Source organism: Aotus nancymaae, unplaced genomic scaffold (assembly GCF_030222135.1).
Source record: "Aotus nancymaae isolate 86718 unplaced genomic scaffold, 86718_ANA_hifiasm-v0.15.2.pri h1tg000040l, whole genome shotgun sequence".
In the NCBI taxonomy this organism is placed as follows: Eukaryota; Metazoa; Chordata; class Mammalia; order Primates; family Aotidae; genus Aotus; species Aotus nancymaae.
Window position 1 is genome coordinate 125570983 of NW_026988454.1, and position 16783 is coordinate 125587765.

The 16783-nt window shown below is 54.5% G+C and overlaps 1 protein-coding gene across 5 annotated transcripts in view; it reads left to right on the plus strand.

Annotated features, from left to right (window-relative positions):
* The window catches only part of LOC135268095 (copine-5-like), a 38816-nt gene extending 22033 nt beyond the window's left edge, over positions 1-16783 (plus strand). For 2 of the 5 annotated variants that reach the window (XM_064361106.1, XM_064361110.1), the window contains exons 3-11: positions 356-408; positions 3817-3878; positions 8933-8979; positions 10938-11119; positions 12016-12143; positions 12378-12480; positions 13209-13266; positions 13766-13839; positions 15030-16783. In XM_064361106.1, coding sequence (XP_064217176.1) covers positions 356-408; positions 3817-3878; positions 8933-8979; positions 10938-11119; positions 12016-12143; positions 12378-12480; positions 13209-13266; positions 13766-13839; positions 15030-15248 — 926 coding nt within the window. In that variant the 3' untranslated portion in view covers positions 15249-16783. Of the gene's footprint in view, positions 1-355; positions 409-3816; positions 3879-8932; positions 8980-10937; positions 11120-12015; positions 12144-12377; positions 12481-13208; positions 13267-13765; positions 13840-15029 lie in introns of those variants that run through there. The other 3 variants (XM_064361107.1, XM_064361108.1, XM_064361109.1) reach the window with 2 other exon arrangements.

Sequence of the window (16783 nt, forward strand, 5' to 3'; positions counted from 1 at the left end):
TATCTGACCCAGGTCTGGTTTGGAAGTTAAAGTTTATACTCCAAGAATAGCTAAGGAGGTTCTTGCTGCTAAGTAAGAGGGGTGGTGATAGACAGGGAGCCTCAGAGGCCCCTGGAAGCCCTTGGTTGATGGTGGGACCCTGGGTCTGATCGGAGAATCCAGTTGTGTAAACCAGACTCAATACCAGTCTCCCACAAAACCTCCCTAAACCCTACTGTCCTGGCCGCTGTGGTCTTCACACCCACACTCTAATGGGGCTGGGCTAGGACCACACCCAGGGGTGAGTGGAAGCCCTCAGGACCCAGCCCTGACTCCCTGGAAGCACACCTTACCTGGTAACTGGTTTTTCCTGCAGGTGGTAAACCCGAAAAAGAAAATGAAAAAAAGAAATACGTGAATTCTGGCACAGTGAGTAGCCACCCCCTCTCTGCTGCCAAGTGTAGACATTCTGAGCCCCAAGCTAGGTCTGGTATCAGGGAGGCCCGTGCGTCTGTGTGTGTGCACGGCCACAGTATGGGAATCAGACGTGGAAGAAGGATGGATGGGGTGGGGAGGGGTGGGGCAGATGGAGCAACAGCCGGGGGAGGGAGTTGACTTGGAGACCACACAACAGGCACTGGCTGCATCTAGCATGAGGAATCACAGAAACACCCACGGGACTTCCTGCAGGAAGGAAGAGGAAGGGAAGGCGTATTTATTGGGCCCCTCCTCTGGGAAATTCCCCATGTAGGTGCTTTTCACAGGTTGTTGCCCTGAGAGGCAGATATTATCATCCCCTAGTCATGAAAGAGGAAACCAAGGCTGCAAGCAGGAAGGTGACTCAGCCAAGGTCACACAGCTAGAAGGTGGAGGAGCTGGGAGTCAGCATGACATCTCACTCCAGAGCTGGCAGCTGCTACGGGCACTGCCCCTGCTCAACCGTGACCTTCCGGGGATGACACACTGGCCCAGTGGCTTCTGGCGATTGGTCTTCAGAACATACATACGTTTATTCAACAAATATTTACTGAGTGCTGCTTTGTGCCAGGCACTTATTTTCAGATACAGCTGGAAAGAAGACAGACCCAAATCCCTGGTGCTTATACTCTAGTGGGGGGAGACAGAGAACACACACACACACACACAGAGACACCTGTGCGTGTCAGTTGATTATGCATGCTATGGGAAAAGTATAAAGGGTAAAGGGACAGGCAATGGAGGAAGTACTGAGGCTACTAGGGAAAGGGAATTCCAGCATTCCTGCTGTAGAGAATAGCATGTGCAAAGGCCCTGGGGTGGAGCTCACAGTGCATTTCTAATACGAGCCACTGTCTTTTTGGGGGCAGACACACCCAAGTTCATCCTCTCTGTGTTCCTTCCTCACTCTAGAGGCCCATGGCTAGTGCAGCCAAGTCTAGTCATTTGAGTCAGGCAGACTGCATCTCCAGACCTAGACGAGGTCTTCAGGAGCTCTGGGGTTCCTTTGAAGAGCCTCATTTTCTCTGTCTGTCAAGTGGGACTAATAAATCATTCTTACCTTGTCACTGCACAGGGTGGCTGTGACAGACACATGGGAGATGCAGGCTTGTGAACTGTGAAATGACTCTGCTCATTCAAGGGGAACTGAACACCACCTTTTTTGATTTGATTGTAACCGCTTAGCACATTGGGGCTTGGAGTCATATTTCCTTTGTCCAAGGCTGCGGTGTTTCTTAGTGGGGATGCTGTCAGCATTTGGGAGGAAAATTCTTCACGTCGCAGGATGTTTCGCACCCCTGGCCGCTGCCCATAGCTACCAGTAGAGCCCCCAGTCATTATGAGAACCCCCCAAACTCTCCCACACTTTCCCAAATTCCTCTAGGGAAGGTAGCACCTTCCCCAGCTGGGAATAAGAAGATTCAAAAACCACTAATCTCATCCAGCCTTCTTACTTTAGAGATGAAGGAGCTGTGACCTAAAGAGGGCATGCGATTTGTCCCAGGTCACACAGTGAGTTAGAGACACAGCGGGCCTAGGCCCAAGTCTCTTGACTTTTCTCCAACATTTCCTCATCTTCACCACTAACAAATCACCCAGGATGCAAGAAAGCTTATTAAAATACAGATGTCCAGGCCAGTTCCCTGGGATTCCACTTTAGGAGGCCCAGGAATCTGTGTTTAGTGCTTTTTTTTTCTTTTTGAGATGGAGTTTCCTTCTTGTTGTCCAGGCTGGAGTGCAATGGTGCAACCTCGGCTCCCTGCAACCTCCATCTCCCGGGTTCAATAGATTCTCCTGCCTCAGTCTCCCTAGTAGCTGGGATTACAGGCAGATGCCACGACGCCAAGCTAATTTTTGTATTTTTAGTAGAGACGGGTTTTCACCATGTTGGTCAAGACTGGTTTCAAACTCCTGACCTCAGGTGATCCGCCCATCTCGGCCTCCCAAAGTGCTGGGATTACAGGCGTGAGCCACTTCACCCAGCCTGTTTAGTGCTTTTCATAACTTACTTATGGTGCGCAGAATCCTCTGGGGATCTGTTGAAATACCAACAATCTGCATTTCTGCATTTCTGCCTAGCATCAACGTGATGCTGATGCTGCTAGTCTAGGGACACTATACGTTGAGTAGGGGAAAGTCTGCTTTCACCCTGCAAGTCCCTGGGTGAATCATATCGTCAGGGCAGTTAGGGCATTGCTTCATCCTGGGGGTTAGAATGGGGAGTGGTCAACTTGGCTGCAGATTAGACTTATGTGAAAAGCTAACAAAAGATCTCTGAAACTTTCATGAAGCCCCAGAAACTCTGCTATTATGGGTCTGGGCTGCAGGATGATCTAAGAGCTCCCCAGGGCATCTCATGATCATCAGTCAGGGTTGAAGCCACGCCATGGTCCACGCCTAGTGAATCTGAGCTGCCACACTTGGAAGGAAGCCCATGGTTCATCCAGGTGCCTAACACCTTAACCACAGTAGGTGGGTGTCTTACTGCCAAGTAAGGGTGGTGGTCTCACCTGGCCCTCCCAGTGAGCCTATAAAATTGGCTGAATCTGCAGGAATCAGGGGCTCCCAAACTACTAGAGAGGAGTTGTTGTCTTACACAGGTAAAAGGTCAGGTCCTCTGCCCTAATTGCCTCATTTAATTGCTTTAGGATGTCAGGCTTTCATTTGTCTCCTTGATTCTAAATTGTTATGATAATGAGCTGCCAGGTACCTGCTTGTCTTGGTAAAGCCAATGCTAACATTGCCAGGGTATAGGTGAAAAGGCTCTGCTTGGGGGAGGGCGCCTGGGGTGGTCAGTTACCTCTGGGGAAAGGATGGACTGTTTACAAGGGAAGGTCTTGGGTCTGAGAGGGATGAGGTGGGACCAGTAAGATTTAAGATAAGCACAGCCCAAAGAGGCACATTTCAGGACCAGTAGCTCAAGGCACAGGGAAGCGTGAAGCTTGTAGGCATTGGGAGGTTGTTAGGCCTGTGTTGAGGGGGGGGCCCTTGCCCTCCACACCCCACCCTAGGGCCCTGGGGCTGGAGAGTCACTGCCCACTTAGAGGAAACTAATGCCCTTGGCTTGGAGCCCTGCTCCACTGACAGAGATGGGACCTTTCCATTAAGGTTAAGCGTGTGCAGGCTCTGAAGTCTGACACACCCTGGTTTCAGATCTCTCTGCCCTGGCAGTGTCCTTGGGCACATTGCATCACCTCTTTGAGTTTCAGTTCCCTTGGCTATGAAGTGGGGATAAGAATAGTACTTCGTGGGGTGGTGTGGGCAGAGCATGCAATGATGCATGCAAAACTGCACGTGCAGAGGGTTCTGTCTCCGCTGGCCCCACGCTCCCCACTGACCAAGCTCCCTTTTGTTTTCAAGGTCACCCTGCTTTCCTTTGCTGTGGAGTCAGAATGCACCTTCCTTGACTACATCAAAGGAGGGTGGGAAGAGATACAGACAATTTCGTGGGCCTTGGGGAGAGGGCAAGGGCCCCACACACTGACAGGACCAGCTCTGGCCCCACGCTGGCCTCCTTGAAGGCCTGGTTGAAGGCTGTGGTGCTGAGCTCTGAGCAAACCCTAGTGTCTGGGCTGAGACAACTCGCCCAGAGCCCTGCATGTCCCAGGATCCCAAGCAGCTTGGAGGGAACTCCTGAGCCAAGGAGGCTGGCCTGGGTCATGTCAGGTCTCCATGCAGACACAGGACCTGAAGCTGATGGGGACTCCCTGGCAGAGAGCCAAGGGTTTGGGGAGGTGGAAAGAACCCTGGAATAGGAGTCAGGAGGCGCAGGCTCTAGGCCTCTCTTGGCCATTAATTTTCTGGATTCCTTTGGGCAAGTCCTTTTCCCTCTCTGGGTATCAGTTTCCTCCTCTGTACACAAAGAGAACGGAGTAGGTAAGTGTTAAGGTTCCTTCCAGCTCGGAGCTTCCGACACCTCTGATCTGTCTGGTTGGGGGAGGGGACAGTGATTAACCTGCTCACTGTCATCAGGGCCCTGTAAGGGCAGCAGGATTGGGAATAAGCCAGGGGTTGGTTCTGGGGCCAGCAGATGGTCAAACACGAGTTTAAGGAGCAGAAGGAACCAGCAGGGACAGTGTCTAGGCCCAGACAGATAGGGGAGCCAGGAGGCCCCAGCCAGCAGCTCATGGAAAGAGCCTGACTGTAAGGGTAGAGCCTGCCCAGCGTGCTCCCTGCCAGGATAGGTGCCAGGTCAGGGCGTGGGCAGCCAGGAGCCCTCAGGTGAGTGACTGCACCTGTCTGGAAAGGAGACAAGCAGGAGCAGCTGCCAAAGGTTCATCCCAGCCAAGCGGGCCCTCGGCTTCTCCCTCTGCCCTGGAGAACCAGGGGCCTGGGAAGCCACACTCACTTTCCCATGACACCACTCCCTGCTGCCTTGAAATTTCAGTCTCAAGGCCGCAAGCTCTCCTCCTGCCCGCTGAGCACACGCCCTGCCTCCAGTCACCCAGGGGCTCCTCTGCCCCTAGCTGCCCCTCCTCTGAGCCAACGCCAGACCCCGCCCTTGTACTCTTCCCCCATCAAAACTGCTTCTCTCTCGGTCCCATTAAGCAGCCACCCCTTACAGTCCATAGCACCTGGTAACTCTCCTGTCTTACTGCCTGGAGTCCTCTGCATGCTCTGCCCCCAGCCAGCAGAAGATGGGAAAGAGGGTGGGGATGACTGTCTGTGGCCAGCAGTCATCCTGTTTATTTTTATTTTTTTGAGACAGAGTCTCACTGTGTCACCCAGGCTGGAGTGCAGTGGTGCAGTCTCGGCTCACTGCAACCTCCGCCTCCCAGGTTCAAGCAATTCTCCTGCCTCAGCCTCCCGAGTAGAGTAGCTGGGGCTACAGGCAGGTGCCACCATGCCCGACTAATTTTTGTATTTTTAGTACAGATGGGCTTTCACCATGTTGGCCAGGATGGTCTCGAACTCCTGACCTCAGCTGATCTGCCTGCCTCGGCCTCCCAAAGTGCTGGGATTACAGGCGTGAGCCACCGCGTCCGGCCCATCGTATTTATTTTTCTCATTTGCTTAGTGCCCCCAACTTACAGAACACGGTGGGTAGGATCAGGACAGTTATCCCCATTTTACAGAACGTGCCTGAAGCCACACGCCTAGATGGTGGCAGGGTTCCTTCCCTCATAACATGCTGCATTTCACTCTGTAGTAATGAATCACTCTAGCCTGCCTGACTTGCTGTTAGCAGGTGGGGTGGGATAAAAATGGAGACCGATGAGTTAAAGGACTAGGTGCTGTGAGGTTTCATCGAAAAGGAGCCCCCAGAGGTTGAGCAAAGCTGGCAAAGCTGATGCTGCTGGTACTGGGCAGGTTACAGCCCCAAAGCCAGCCCTCTCTTTAAACTCTCCAGAAGGCTGGGCGTGGTGGCTCATGCCTGTAATCCCAGCACTTTGCGAGGCCAAGGCAGGTGGATCATGAGGTCAAGAGATCGAGACCATCCTGGCCAACATGGAGAAACCCCGTCTCTACTAAAAATAGCAAAATTAGCTGGGAGTGATGGCTCATGCCTGTAGTCCCAGCTGCTTGGGAGGCTGAGGCAGGAGAATCACTTGCACCCGAGGCAGAGGTTGCAGTGAACCAAGATCGCAACACTGCATTCCAGTCTGGTGACAGAGTGAGACTCTGTTTCAGAAAAACAAACAAACAAAAAAACAAATCTCTGGAGAGCCTGGGTGAGGCAGCTGGCTCCAGGGACTGAAAGCCTGGCATGCATGCCCAGGCAGAAGCTGATGTCTAGGGACCCTCTCCTCCCTGACCTCCCTCATCTGCCCACCTGGACCCAAGAGGAAGGGTATGAGTACCTTGGCCCCACTGTCAAGAGGAGGAGCTGATTGCTCAGCAGCCTGTGTTGTACCCTTAAGCAGAAGAGACTGGCTGCTGTGAGTAATTTTCCCACAAGAGTATCTGCTGCCCAGTTGCTTCCTTTCCTGAGGCTTTTCAGAACCCAGAGCAGGGGAGGACTAGTTAGAGTAAGGCCTGCCTTTCCTCTCACCCTGTATTTGGAAGAGCCAGTCCAACAATGCCCCTCAGGTATAGTCCGGCAGGCCAGAATCATCTTCCCAAGAGTGGCCCTGGGAGCAGGACTTTGACCCTCCAAATGTCTCCCTACTTCTAACAAAGACGTGCGTTCTGTATTCCACACTGAAGGATGACAGTGAACAGGAGATGAATATGGTAGATCAACTGCTGTAATACATAATTCCCTAAACTCAAGCCTTAATACAAATAAGGGTCTTTTTTTCATCTATGGGTTGGCAGGGTTGGGTGGGGAGATGATCCACACAGTCATTCAGGGACCCAGGCTCTTGCTAGCTCGTGGCTCCTTCTATCCTACTGCCTAGAGTCCTCTGGATGCTCTGCCCGCAGCCAGCAGAAGAGGAAAAGAGGGTGGGGATGGCTGTCTGTGGCCAACAGACCTTGGCTTGGGTCTCCTGCTAACCATGTCCTTGACATTTTCCTTGGGGTGAGTGTTCCATAAGCAGCAGCTCAGCTGTGACCAGGTGGTTTCTGATAGGGACCTACTGCTAAATGCACGTGAGGTGAGGCCTACCTCATCATACATCATGCACAGCCCCAACTGAGAATTACTAGAACAGAGTTTCCCTGAGTGTGCTTCCAGCCTCCTGTCCTCAGAATCCCTGGATGAAGGCAATGGACGTTTGTTCAAGAGGCAGATTCTGGGTGCCACTCCAGACCAACTCAATTCGCATTTCTGGGGTGGAGCCTGGAATCTTCTTAAGCAAGCACCTGTGGTGATTCTATGCTCACTGCTGCATGAGAACTGTAAGATTAGACTTTATCAGGTAGTCGTGTCTGTGAGCTTTGCTCTGTCTGGACCTGACACAGAACCTAGAACAAGCCCTCAGAGAATCTTAACCCTGAATCTGAATCCTCAAAACCTTTTTATTATAGAAAATTTCAAACGTGCAAATGTGGAGAAAAGGTATAATCAATCCCCCAAGTACCCTTCACCCAACTTCAGCCATCACCACGTCATAGCCAATCTTGTTTTATGCCCTCTCCCCTTCATCCAGTCATTTATTATTCTTTGTTATTTTAGTGGGTTTTTTTTTAAGGTCTCACTATATTGTTCAGGGTGGCCTTGAACTCCTAGGCTCAATCGATACTCCCACCTCAGCCTCCCAATATCTGATTTGAAGCAAATCCCAGCTATCATATTTTATTCCCAAATGCTGTAGCATGTCTCTCTAAAACATAAGGACTATCTCTTTGTAAAACATGACCGCAATACCATAACCACACCTAAAAAATGAACAGTTCCTTAATACAAAATATCTAGTGAGTGTTCACATCTCCCCAATTATCTTATAAAGTTTTAAAATTCATTTGTTTGAATTAGAAATCCAGGCAAGAGCTATATGCTGTGATTGGTGGGTTGGTCTCTTAATTCTCTTTTCATCTGTTCATTCCCCCAACCACCTGAATGGCTTGCTAGCACAGATTCCTGTACCCCACCAAGAAAGTAATATTTAGTCAGATATGGTGACTCACACCTGTAATCCCAGCACTTTGGGAGGCTGAGGCAGGAGGATTGCTTTTGCCCAGGAGTTCAAGACCAGGCTGGCCAACATAATGAGATCTCATCTCTACAAAAAGAAAAAAAAAGCTAGCCAGGTGTGGTGGTGTGTGCCTGTGGTTCCAGCTACTCAGGAGGCTGAGGTGGGAAGATTGCTTGAGCCCAGGAGGTTGAGGCTGAAGTGAGCTGTGATCACGACATTGTGTTTCAGCCTGGGTGACAGAGGGAGACCACTTTTCAAAAAAAAAAAAAGAAAGAGGCTCTAAGATTCAGGAGAGCTAGATGGAGACTGAGAGGCCCAGAATGTTCCCAGGAGATAGTGCTGTTGCTGACTCTGATAGGGCATCTACAGAGTTTCCCAAAGACTGGATTTTGCTGGCCGCATCTCCTGTGGTGTCATTTAATGTGTTCCTCTGTTCCCTGTATTTCATGTAAACCGACCAGATAGCTCTGGAACCTCAATCAGAATCAGGTTCAATTTTTTGGTAAGACAACTTCATGGGTGGTATTTTATTCTTTCTTTAGGAGATGCATAATGTCTTTTTGACTCTTTCTTTTGTCAAATGAATTTTCATCCTGCATCTCACTTTGAGCCAGCAATCCAATGAGACCCAATCTCACCCACCCTACTCAGGCGGACCCAGAGGTAGGGTTTGTGGAGGAAATGAGTGATCACAGCCACATGCCCACACAGAACACAATCATCTTCAAAGTGCTTTCCTACTGCCTAACTCTTCTGATGCTCATTAATTCTTTTAGAGGGGTATAGCTGGCATTACTGTCCCAGCTCTCCAGAACTGGAAAGAGATGAGTGACTTCACCAAGGCTACATATCTGGCGAGCAGTGGGGCCAGGGTGGCAGCCAGAGCCCAGCACTGTCCCCCGTCCCACAGCACTGCCTCCCTCCAGGTGACTCCCCTGCTGTTCTCCCTCTTCTAGGACCCAGATCAACTTCACTGTGGCCATTGATTTTACCGCCTCCAATGGTGAGTTGGGGGATGGGCAGAGGAGCAGGGTGGGAGGAGAGGGCTTTTAAGGGTTGTGGTGTCTGGCACTGGCTGGGAGCCACGATCCTCATACTCTCTGGCCTCTTCCTCACCAAAGAGGAGGTATCTAGGTCTGGAGGACGAAAGATACAACCAAGATGGCAAAGGTAATCCCACATTGGACCACTGACATAAATCTGGGCTCTGAACCACAGCCCCGCCCTTGAGGAACACCCAGTCTCCCGGGGGATGGGATTGTGGGATTTTGTATACTCTGGGTCTATGGAGAACCCTGGAGGAGAGATGTTTCCTTGGGTTCAAATCCCAGCTCCTCTGTGCAGTCCACTCCACAGGCTGGAGTGAGAACCAGAGCCAAGACGGAGCCCTGTGGTCCTCAGGGAGGCAGGATCCAGCCCAGGGACCCCAGTCCTTATCTGGCTGGATTTATCTGTCCTGGCTTCCTTCCTTCTTCCCAATTTCTCCAGTGTCAGCCTGTGGCTGAGTCACTAGGAGCAATCACAATGCCAGATTTTACACGATTAGAAACATCACAACCTTCCTTGGGCTCTGGACTCTATTAGGGGTGCTCAATGCTCATTTTTGTGCCAACCAAAAATGCCCAGGTCTTGTCCTCCACAGGTGCCAGGAACCCGTCTTATGGCTGTAGGCACAAGCATCGTAGAGCACTGGGCGGTCAGAGCTGGGAGGGGCCTTAGCAACAGTTAACACTGAGGGTAGTGATCATAATAGCGGTAGCACCTGTGTAATACTCACATCAATCCTATGAAATGGGAACGATTATTGCTCTGATTCTACAGGTGAAGAGACTAAGGCTAAGATTAAGGAACTTACCCAGGATCACACAGCTAGAAGGAGGTAGACGGGATCGGTACCTTGGCAATCTGTGCTGCTGCCTCCCATCAATGAACAAATAAGTTAAATACAGACTATATTAGGCTGGGCATGGTGGCTCACGCCTGTAATCCCAGAACTTTGGGAGGCTGAGGCGGGTGGATCATGAGGTCAGAAGTTCAAGACCAGCCTGGCCAAGATGGTGAACCCTTGTCTCTACTAAAAACATAAAAATTAGCCAGGCACGGTGGCAGGTGCCTGTAGTCCCAGCTACTCAGGAGGCTGAGGCAGGAGAATCACTTGAACCCAGGTGGCAGAGGTTGCAGTGAGCGAGATCACGCCACTGCACTCCAGCCTGGGCAATAGAGTGAGACTCCGTTTCAAAAAAAAAAAAAAAATACAGACTCTATTAGCAGCAATGAGGGCTCTGGGGGAAAATCAGGCCAGGAAGAAGGATAGGAAGGGTTGGGGGAGGCTGTAATTTTTAACAGGCTGCTTGGAGAAGATGACACTGAGGAGTGACACTTGAGCAGAGACCTGAAGAGGCAAGGGAGCCTCTGGGCCATGTGGGCACCTGGGGAAAAGTGTCCCAGGGGGAGGGCACAGCCATCGCCAAGGTCCTGAGGTGGGAGTGGCGAGGGGCTGGTAAGGCTGGGACTGGCGAGTGACAGGGAGGAGGTCGATGACCTGGAGGCCAGATCACGCGTGCATTGCAGGCTCTCGTGAGGACTGTGGGCTTCATTTTGGGGGAGGCGGAAGCCTTGAGCGTTTTGGGCAGAGGAGAGGCATGATCTCTCTGAGGCTGACAGGCTCAGTCACTGCTGTGCTGGGTATGAGCTGTAGGCACAAGGGCGGAAGGAAGCGGGGAGATCAGTCAGGAGACTGCTGCATCCTATAAGCCAGAGGGTGGTGGTGTGGGAAGGGGAGAGGAGCAGGAGGGATTCTGGATCTGTTTTGCTGAGGGATTGAATCTGGGGTATGAGAAAAAGAGAGGCGTCAAGGATTAATAAAGTTAGGGGTGCCCTTGGACACCCCCTTCTTCATTCTGAACCCGGGGTGGCTTGGAGGGTCCAGATGAGCAAAGGTTCCCATGTCCTGTGTTACAGGGAACCCCTCGCAGTCCACGTCCCTGCACTACATGAGCCCCTACCAGCTGAACGCCTACGCGCTGGCGCTCACCGCCGTCGGAGAGATCATCCAGCACTATGACAGCGACAAGATGTTCCCGGCCCTGGGCTTTGGGGCCAAGCTGCCCCCGGACGGCAGGGTGTCCCACGAGTTCCCGCTGGTAGGAGGTCCAGCTGGTGGGAAAGAGGACTGACCAGGCTGGGGGTGTGGTGACAATCTGGGGGTGGGGTACATTTCCCTTCTTCTGAGCCCAGGGACTTAAGGCTCAGCCTCTGTGGTGGTAGACTGCCTGCTGTGTGTAGGGGGGCTCCAGAAACCCACTCCCTGCCCTGCTCACAGATGCTGCCCCTCCACATCAGAAGCTGCCTGCCCACAGCTGACTCTGGCCTCCTCATTCCTGACAAGACGAAGGTGGAGGTGGAGGCGAGCTGTGGCTGACCTAACCCTCAGGGCCCCAGAAAAGCGGACAAGGGGGTGTGGGTTGGGTGTGAGCAACTTCAGGGACTCCCCAAAGCTCCCTGAGTCAGGGCTGAGATGGGATGAGGTGGATCCCCGGGGCGATGTGGAGCGTGCCGTCATCTGGGCATCCCGTGTGGAGATGACTGCGCAGGCCGCCCCTTTCCCAGGCTCCCATGAACTGGAGACACTCAGGCACAGCAGACGTCCCTCCCATGCCTGGGGGTGCAAGGCACTGTGCTGGGTCCAGTATGCATGCGATGGATCAGCCACAGGACCTTCCTGAGGTGCTCAGACCCAGTAGTCATTTTAGTGCAGAGTGGGTTTGCCTGAGGTTCCCTGAGGGAAGGAGCCAGGGATCTCGGGGCATCTCTGAACAGGTACAGGGAGCGGGGCACGGTGCAGGCTTGGACCAAGCTCACCCGAAGCATGCACTGCTTCAGGATGGGCCCTGGGACCTCCCTCCCCTGCCTGCCACCCCACACCAGAGAAGAGCTGGGGGAGCCCAGGCCTGCTGGCCTCCCCAGCTGTGCTCCGTTCCCACACATATTGTACCCTAGTCCCTTCCTGGGCTCAGCCTCCCCGCCCTCTGTCCCTTAGAATGGCAACCAGGAGAACCCCTCGTGCTGTGGCATCGACGGCATCCTGGAGGCCTACCACCGCAGCCTGCGCACTGTGCAGCTCTACGGCCCCACCAACTTCGCCCCCGTGGTCACCCACGTGGCCAGGTGAGTGCCACTGCCACCACCTCCAGGCGCTCACAAGGCTCTGTTCTATACTGCCTGCCTCTGGGTGGCGGGAAGGAGTGTCTCTTTCCACACACTTGCCTTTCGGGGAGGCCTGACCCTGAAGAGATTCTCCCCTGAGCTGTCACCCCCCACAAAGTGTTCGGGGTCCTTGTTTAGGGGGGAATGTGCCCAGAGACCCCTCGGACAGACCTCAGCCTGCACTGCCCCACCCAGGAACGCGGCGGCGGTGCAGGATGGCTCCCAGTACTCCGTGCTGCTCATCATCACCGACGGGGTCATCTCGGACATGGCGCAGACCAAGGAGGCCATCGTCAACGTAAGCAAGGAGTGTGCGGTGGGGGAGGCAGTTGGAGGGGTGTCTTCCTCCCCCTTAGGGGGATCCTGGGGGTGTGCCCACCTCCTTAACTTTAGGGAAATGCTTGGTGGTGACTTGGGTGTGGCTTCTCCTTTCCCTCCCTCACTGGGCCCCACTGTCCTCACCCACCTCCTGGCTTCTGGCTGCAGAGCCCAGTGCTGGATAGTGGATTCTGGAGGGTGGAAGGGGTGCCTGGATCATGAGAGACATAATCATGGGAGAAGGAGCTCTGTTCCCACCTCGTAGTAGTCACACTGCGTCATCTACTCCCTCTAGACCCGGAGCGCTCCCTCATTAACTCATCTCTAGGGCTGACTCCCCCTTCCCCAGGCCACCTGGCCAGGTGGAGGGAGTGGGAGGGGAGTTGGGGAAGCGCAGGAACATGGCTCCCCGAGCCGGTGGTCTCCCTGTAAGAGGGGAGGGGGTGACTCACTAAAGCAGACCTATGACCCATTCCCCCCGCCACCCTCCCTCCCTCCTCCAGGCCACCGCAGCCTAGATTCCCTCCTCTTTATTTCTGAGTGCCCCTCCCTCTCCCTCCCCCTTTTCTGTGTTCCTCTGTCTCTCCATGTTCACTCTCATTTCTTTCCTGCTCCCCACCCCTTGTTGTCCTTCCCCTGATCTCTCCTTCCTTTTAACTGGGTTCCAAATGGGTCCCACCTTCCCCTACCCTCCATGCTGTCTCCCAGGCTGCCAAGCTCCCCATGTCCATCATTATCGTCGGCGTGGGCCAGGCAGAGTTCGATGGTGAGTCCAGCCGCGGCCCTCCCCTTCTTTCCTACGTTAGCCATCCTCCCCACCCCACACTAGATGTTTCCCCAGAGGCTCCAGGCCCCTGGGAATGACCCCTCCCAAAAGAGTGAGAGCTGCCACCTGGGGGTGTCTGGGTGAGTGTGCAGAGTGTGGGGTGTGTTTGTTTGCACAGGGAGGGGTGTGTCGGGTCAGGGTGTGCACCCACACCCACATCCCAAGGCTGTGGGAAGGAGGCTTCAAGTCACTCCTTTCTACTCCCGGCCTGGGAGTCTGGGGAGGGTAGGGAGCTGAGGCACTGGGCTCAAAGTCAGAGGCTCACCTGATGGGGCTCCTCCTGGCTCCTGGCCTCATTTCCTCATCTCTTACACGGGGCAAGAGCCAACGGTCTCCGCCCCAGATTGGCCTGGGATGGAAGGACAAGTCCGCTGTTCTGTCAGCCCCAGAGGTCCACAGTTAATCTCATCCTCCCCCCATGACACCCCTCCTCTCACAGCCATGGTGGAGCTGGATGGCGACGACGTGCGGATCTCCTCCCGGGGCAAGCTGGCTGAACGCGACATTGTCCAGGTGAAGCCCAGGCCCTGCCTGCCCCACAGGGAATTCAGGAGCCCCTCTAGCCAGGTGGACCTCACAGCCCCTTGGGGGCTTCCTTGGGGAAGGGCCAGGAGGGAGGCACTGGGAGCCCCAAAGTGGCCCGGCCACCACGGAAGGGAGCAGGAGTCAGTCCTCGGCCTTGCTGCACTCCTGGCTGGGCCCCTCCCTGTCATGTCTGGGATACACATCTAACATTGTGGTGCCCAGCCAAAGGCCAGAACCCTCTGCCAGCCCTTCCTCGGCCCCCAGATCTCTGTGGTCAGCCTCGTTCTGTTTTTTTCCTGCCCCTTTTGAAGCGCAAGGCAGTGTCTTCAGCGTTGCTGCATCCTTCTCCACAAATGGGCACTGCTTGGTTAACTGATCAATGCTAGGATCTCCATGAAGGATGCAAATATAATGAGCAGAAAGATCTTTGTCCTTAGGGAATTCCCATGCAGTCACATGGAAGAGCACACCCTCCAAAAGCACTTCCCCCCTCGTCCCCTGCAGATGAGGCCTTAGTGCTTAGGAGATGAAGAAGACAAAGCTGACATCCTCCATACCCCCTTGGTTTAAAAATTGGGGACCAGTATCCCAGGTGTGGAGACCAAACATAGGGGGCTGGAAACTGGAGCAAGGACAGCCTGGGAGGTGGGACCGACCCGTGCCAAGGTCTGGAGGCAGGGGTGAGCCGGAGGCACTCAGGATGGAGGGCACTCCCTGGGAAGAAGCCCGATGGGCCTGGCATTAGGTGTTGGCCTGATTAGCCCCAGAGAGAAAAGGGATGAAGAGAGGCCAGAGAGAGAGGGCCCTGCTGGACAGGTGGAAGGAGACCCAGGAGGCGCGTGCCCCAGAAGTCAGGGGATTCAGTTGGCGTTTCAGAAGCAGCTGCTCCGTGCCTGTGCTTAGTGCCGAGGTGGAGGAATCTTGCTCAGTGGTGTATCCTGGCGTGGAACAGGGCTCAGTATTTGTCGAGTGAATGAAAGAATAGTGACTATGACTATAGTCACTCCCAAATGCAGGGAGCTGGGGAATACAGGCCCTCACATAATTCACAAAGGCGGGGGATTGAGTGAAGTAAGAAGAGTCTGGGAGGAGGGTGGGAATGCAACCCCAGGCCTGGAGATTTTGGGGGCCAGGGTCCCGCAGGAGGCACCACCTGACCCTGCCCTCCCGATTACCAGTTCGTGCCCTTCCGGGACTACGTGGACCGCACAGGCAACCACGTGCTGAGCATGGCCTGCCTGGCCCGAGGCGTGCTGGCAGAGATCCCCGACCAGCTGGTGTCCTACATGAAGGCACAGGGCATCCGCCCTCGCCCCCCACCCGCCGCACCAACCCACTCGCCTACACAGTCCCCAGCCCGCACGCCCCCTGCTTCCCCTCTGCACACGCACATCTGAACCTGGTCTCAGCAGGCAGGTGGCTGGGGCCTGTGAGAGACCAGGCCAACAGGAGGCCTGGCCCCCAGACTCCTGCAGTTGGCCTGCCCGGCCTTTGGGACATCTGTGTGCCTGGGAGACTGCCATGGGGTGGGGCTTCTGGAGACCCCTCCTCAATTTCCTGGCCTCGCTTACTGCCCAAACCCAGGGAAATCCTGGGTATGGGTGACAGAGGGGTCCACAGGGTTCAGGGACCCAGCTCTTCTCTTCTTCCCCAGTACCTGGCTTTAGCTCAGCCAGGAAGGTGTAAACAATCAGGGTGATTGGGGTCCCTATCACCCACCCCTGGCCATCCTATTTGCTTACCTGTCACCTTGAAGCCTGGGCTCGACCTCCTCCAGCCCCCCATCTACGTCCCATCCTCCCATGGCGTCTCCTCCAATCCCTGACCCCTGCCCTGTGGTCTACCTGTGCCCGATTTCCAGCGAACCCCAGGAGGCTGATGACGGGTTTGCAGGAAGGCCTGAACATGTGCCCCCTCCCAGGGACAATGGATGCATCAGGAGCCCCGGGGACCTATGGGGTGCTGTAGTCATGGACCATAGGCCACGTGATGGGCCTGAAGTGGAGGCTGCTCAGCACAGAGCCCTTTCTGGTCCTCTTGAGCTCAGTACGATGCAGGTTCTAGACACACAGACCCACAGGCACTTCCATGGTTGACTCCTAGCTTCAGGAATCCCCTCCTCCCTGCAGAGGCTTCCCAGGGCCCTGGGTGCCCACACCTCTGCCCACCTGGAGGCCTGGGCAAGGAGTGGCTCACTATGAGGCTAGTGAGACAGGAGTCCTGTCTCGTGAGGCTATCCCATGAGGCTAGGAGACAATGGTCGCGGGTTGGAGCCCTGCCTCCCTCCACTGCCTAATGTGGGAACCCAAGCAAGGCCCTTCTACCTTTTGGGCCTCAGTTTCCATGTTTGTATAACAAGAGGATTGACCAGATGGCCCCAGGTTTTCTTTTAGGTCTGACATCCTGAGGGTCATTCATCCCATGCCCACGTCCCCCCATCCCACTCCTAACCGATGCAACCCTTTACCCGAGGCCACCTTGGCTTTTGGGTCACCCTGTTCCATCCCATCACCCCAAATGCACCCTAGTCCTTCAGCCTTGGGCTCTGGCATCTGAGCCCAAGCTCCTGCCCCTGCTATGGGAAAGATGGGCAAGAAGGGGCTTTCCCTCCTGGGCCCACCCAGCCGCCCAGCCTTTGCCCACTCGGGTAGCAGGTCATGCATGCCAGTCCCCGTTGCTGCATGGAGCTCCTCAGCCCTCTGCCCTCTCCACGCCCGGTGGAGACGAGGCCCCCGTCTTCCGCCTGCCTCTGCTTTCCCCTGTCGCGCATGGTGGTGGTGTTCCTATGGTGTCTGGTTCTGTGCCCGTCTCTGAGACAGTCTCTGTGTGGAATTTGCCTTAAACTAAAGCAAATTTGGTTCTTTTAGTAAAGCACAATGTGTTTCTTCTCTGAAAAATAGCACGGATGCTGCTGTTAGACAGAGTCCAGGTT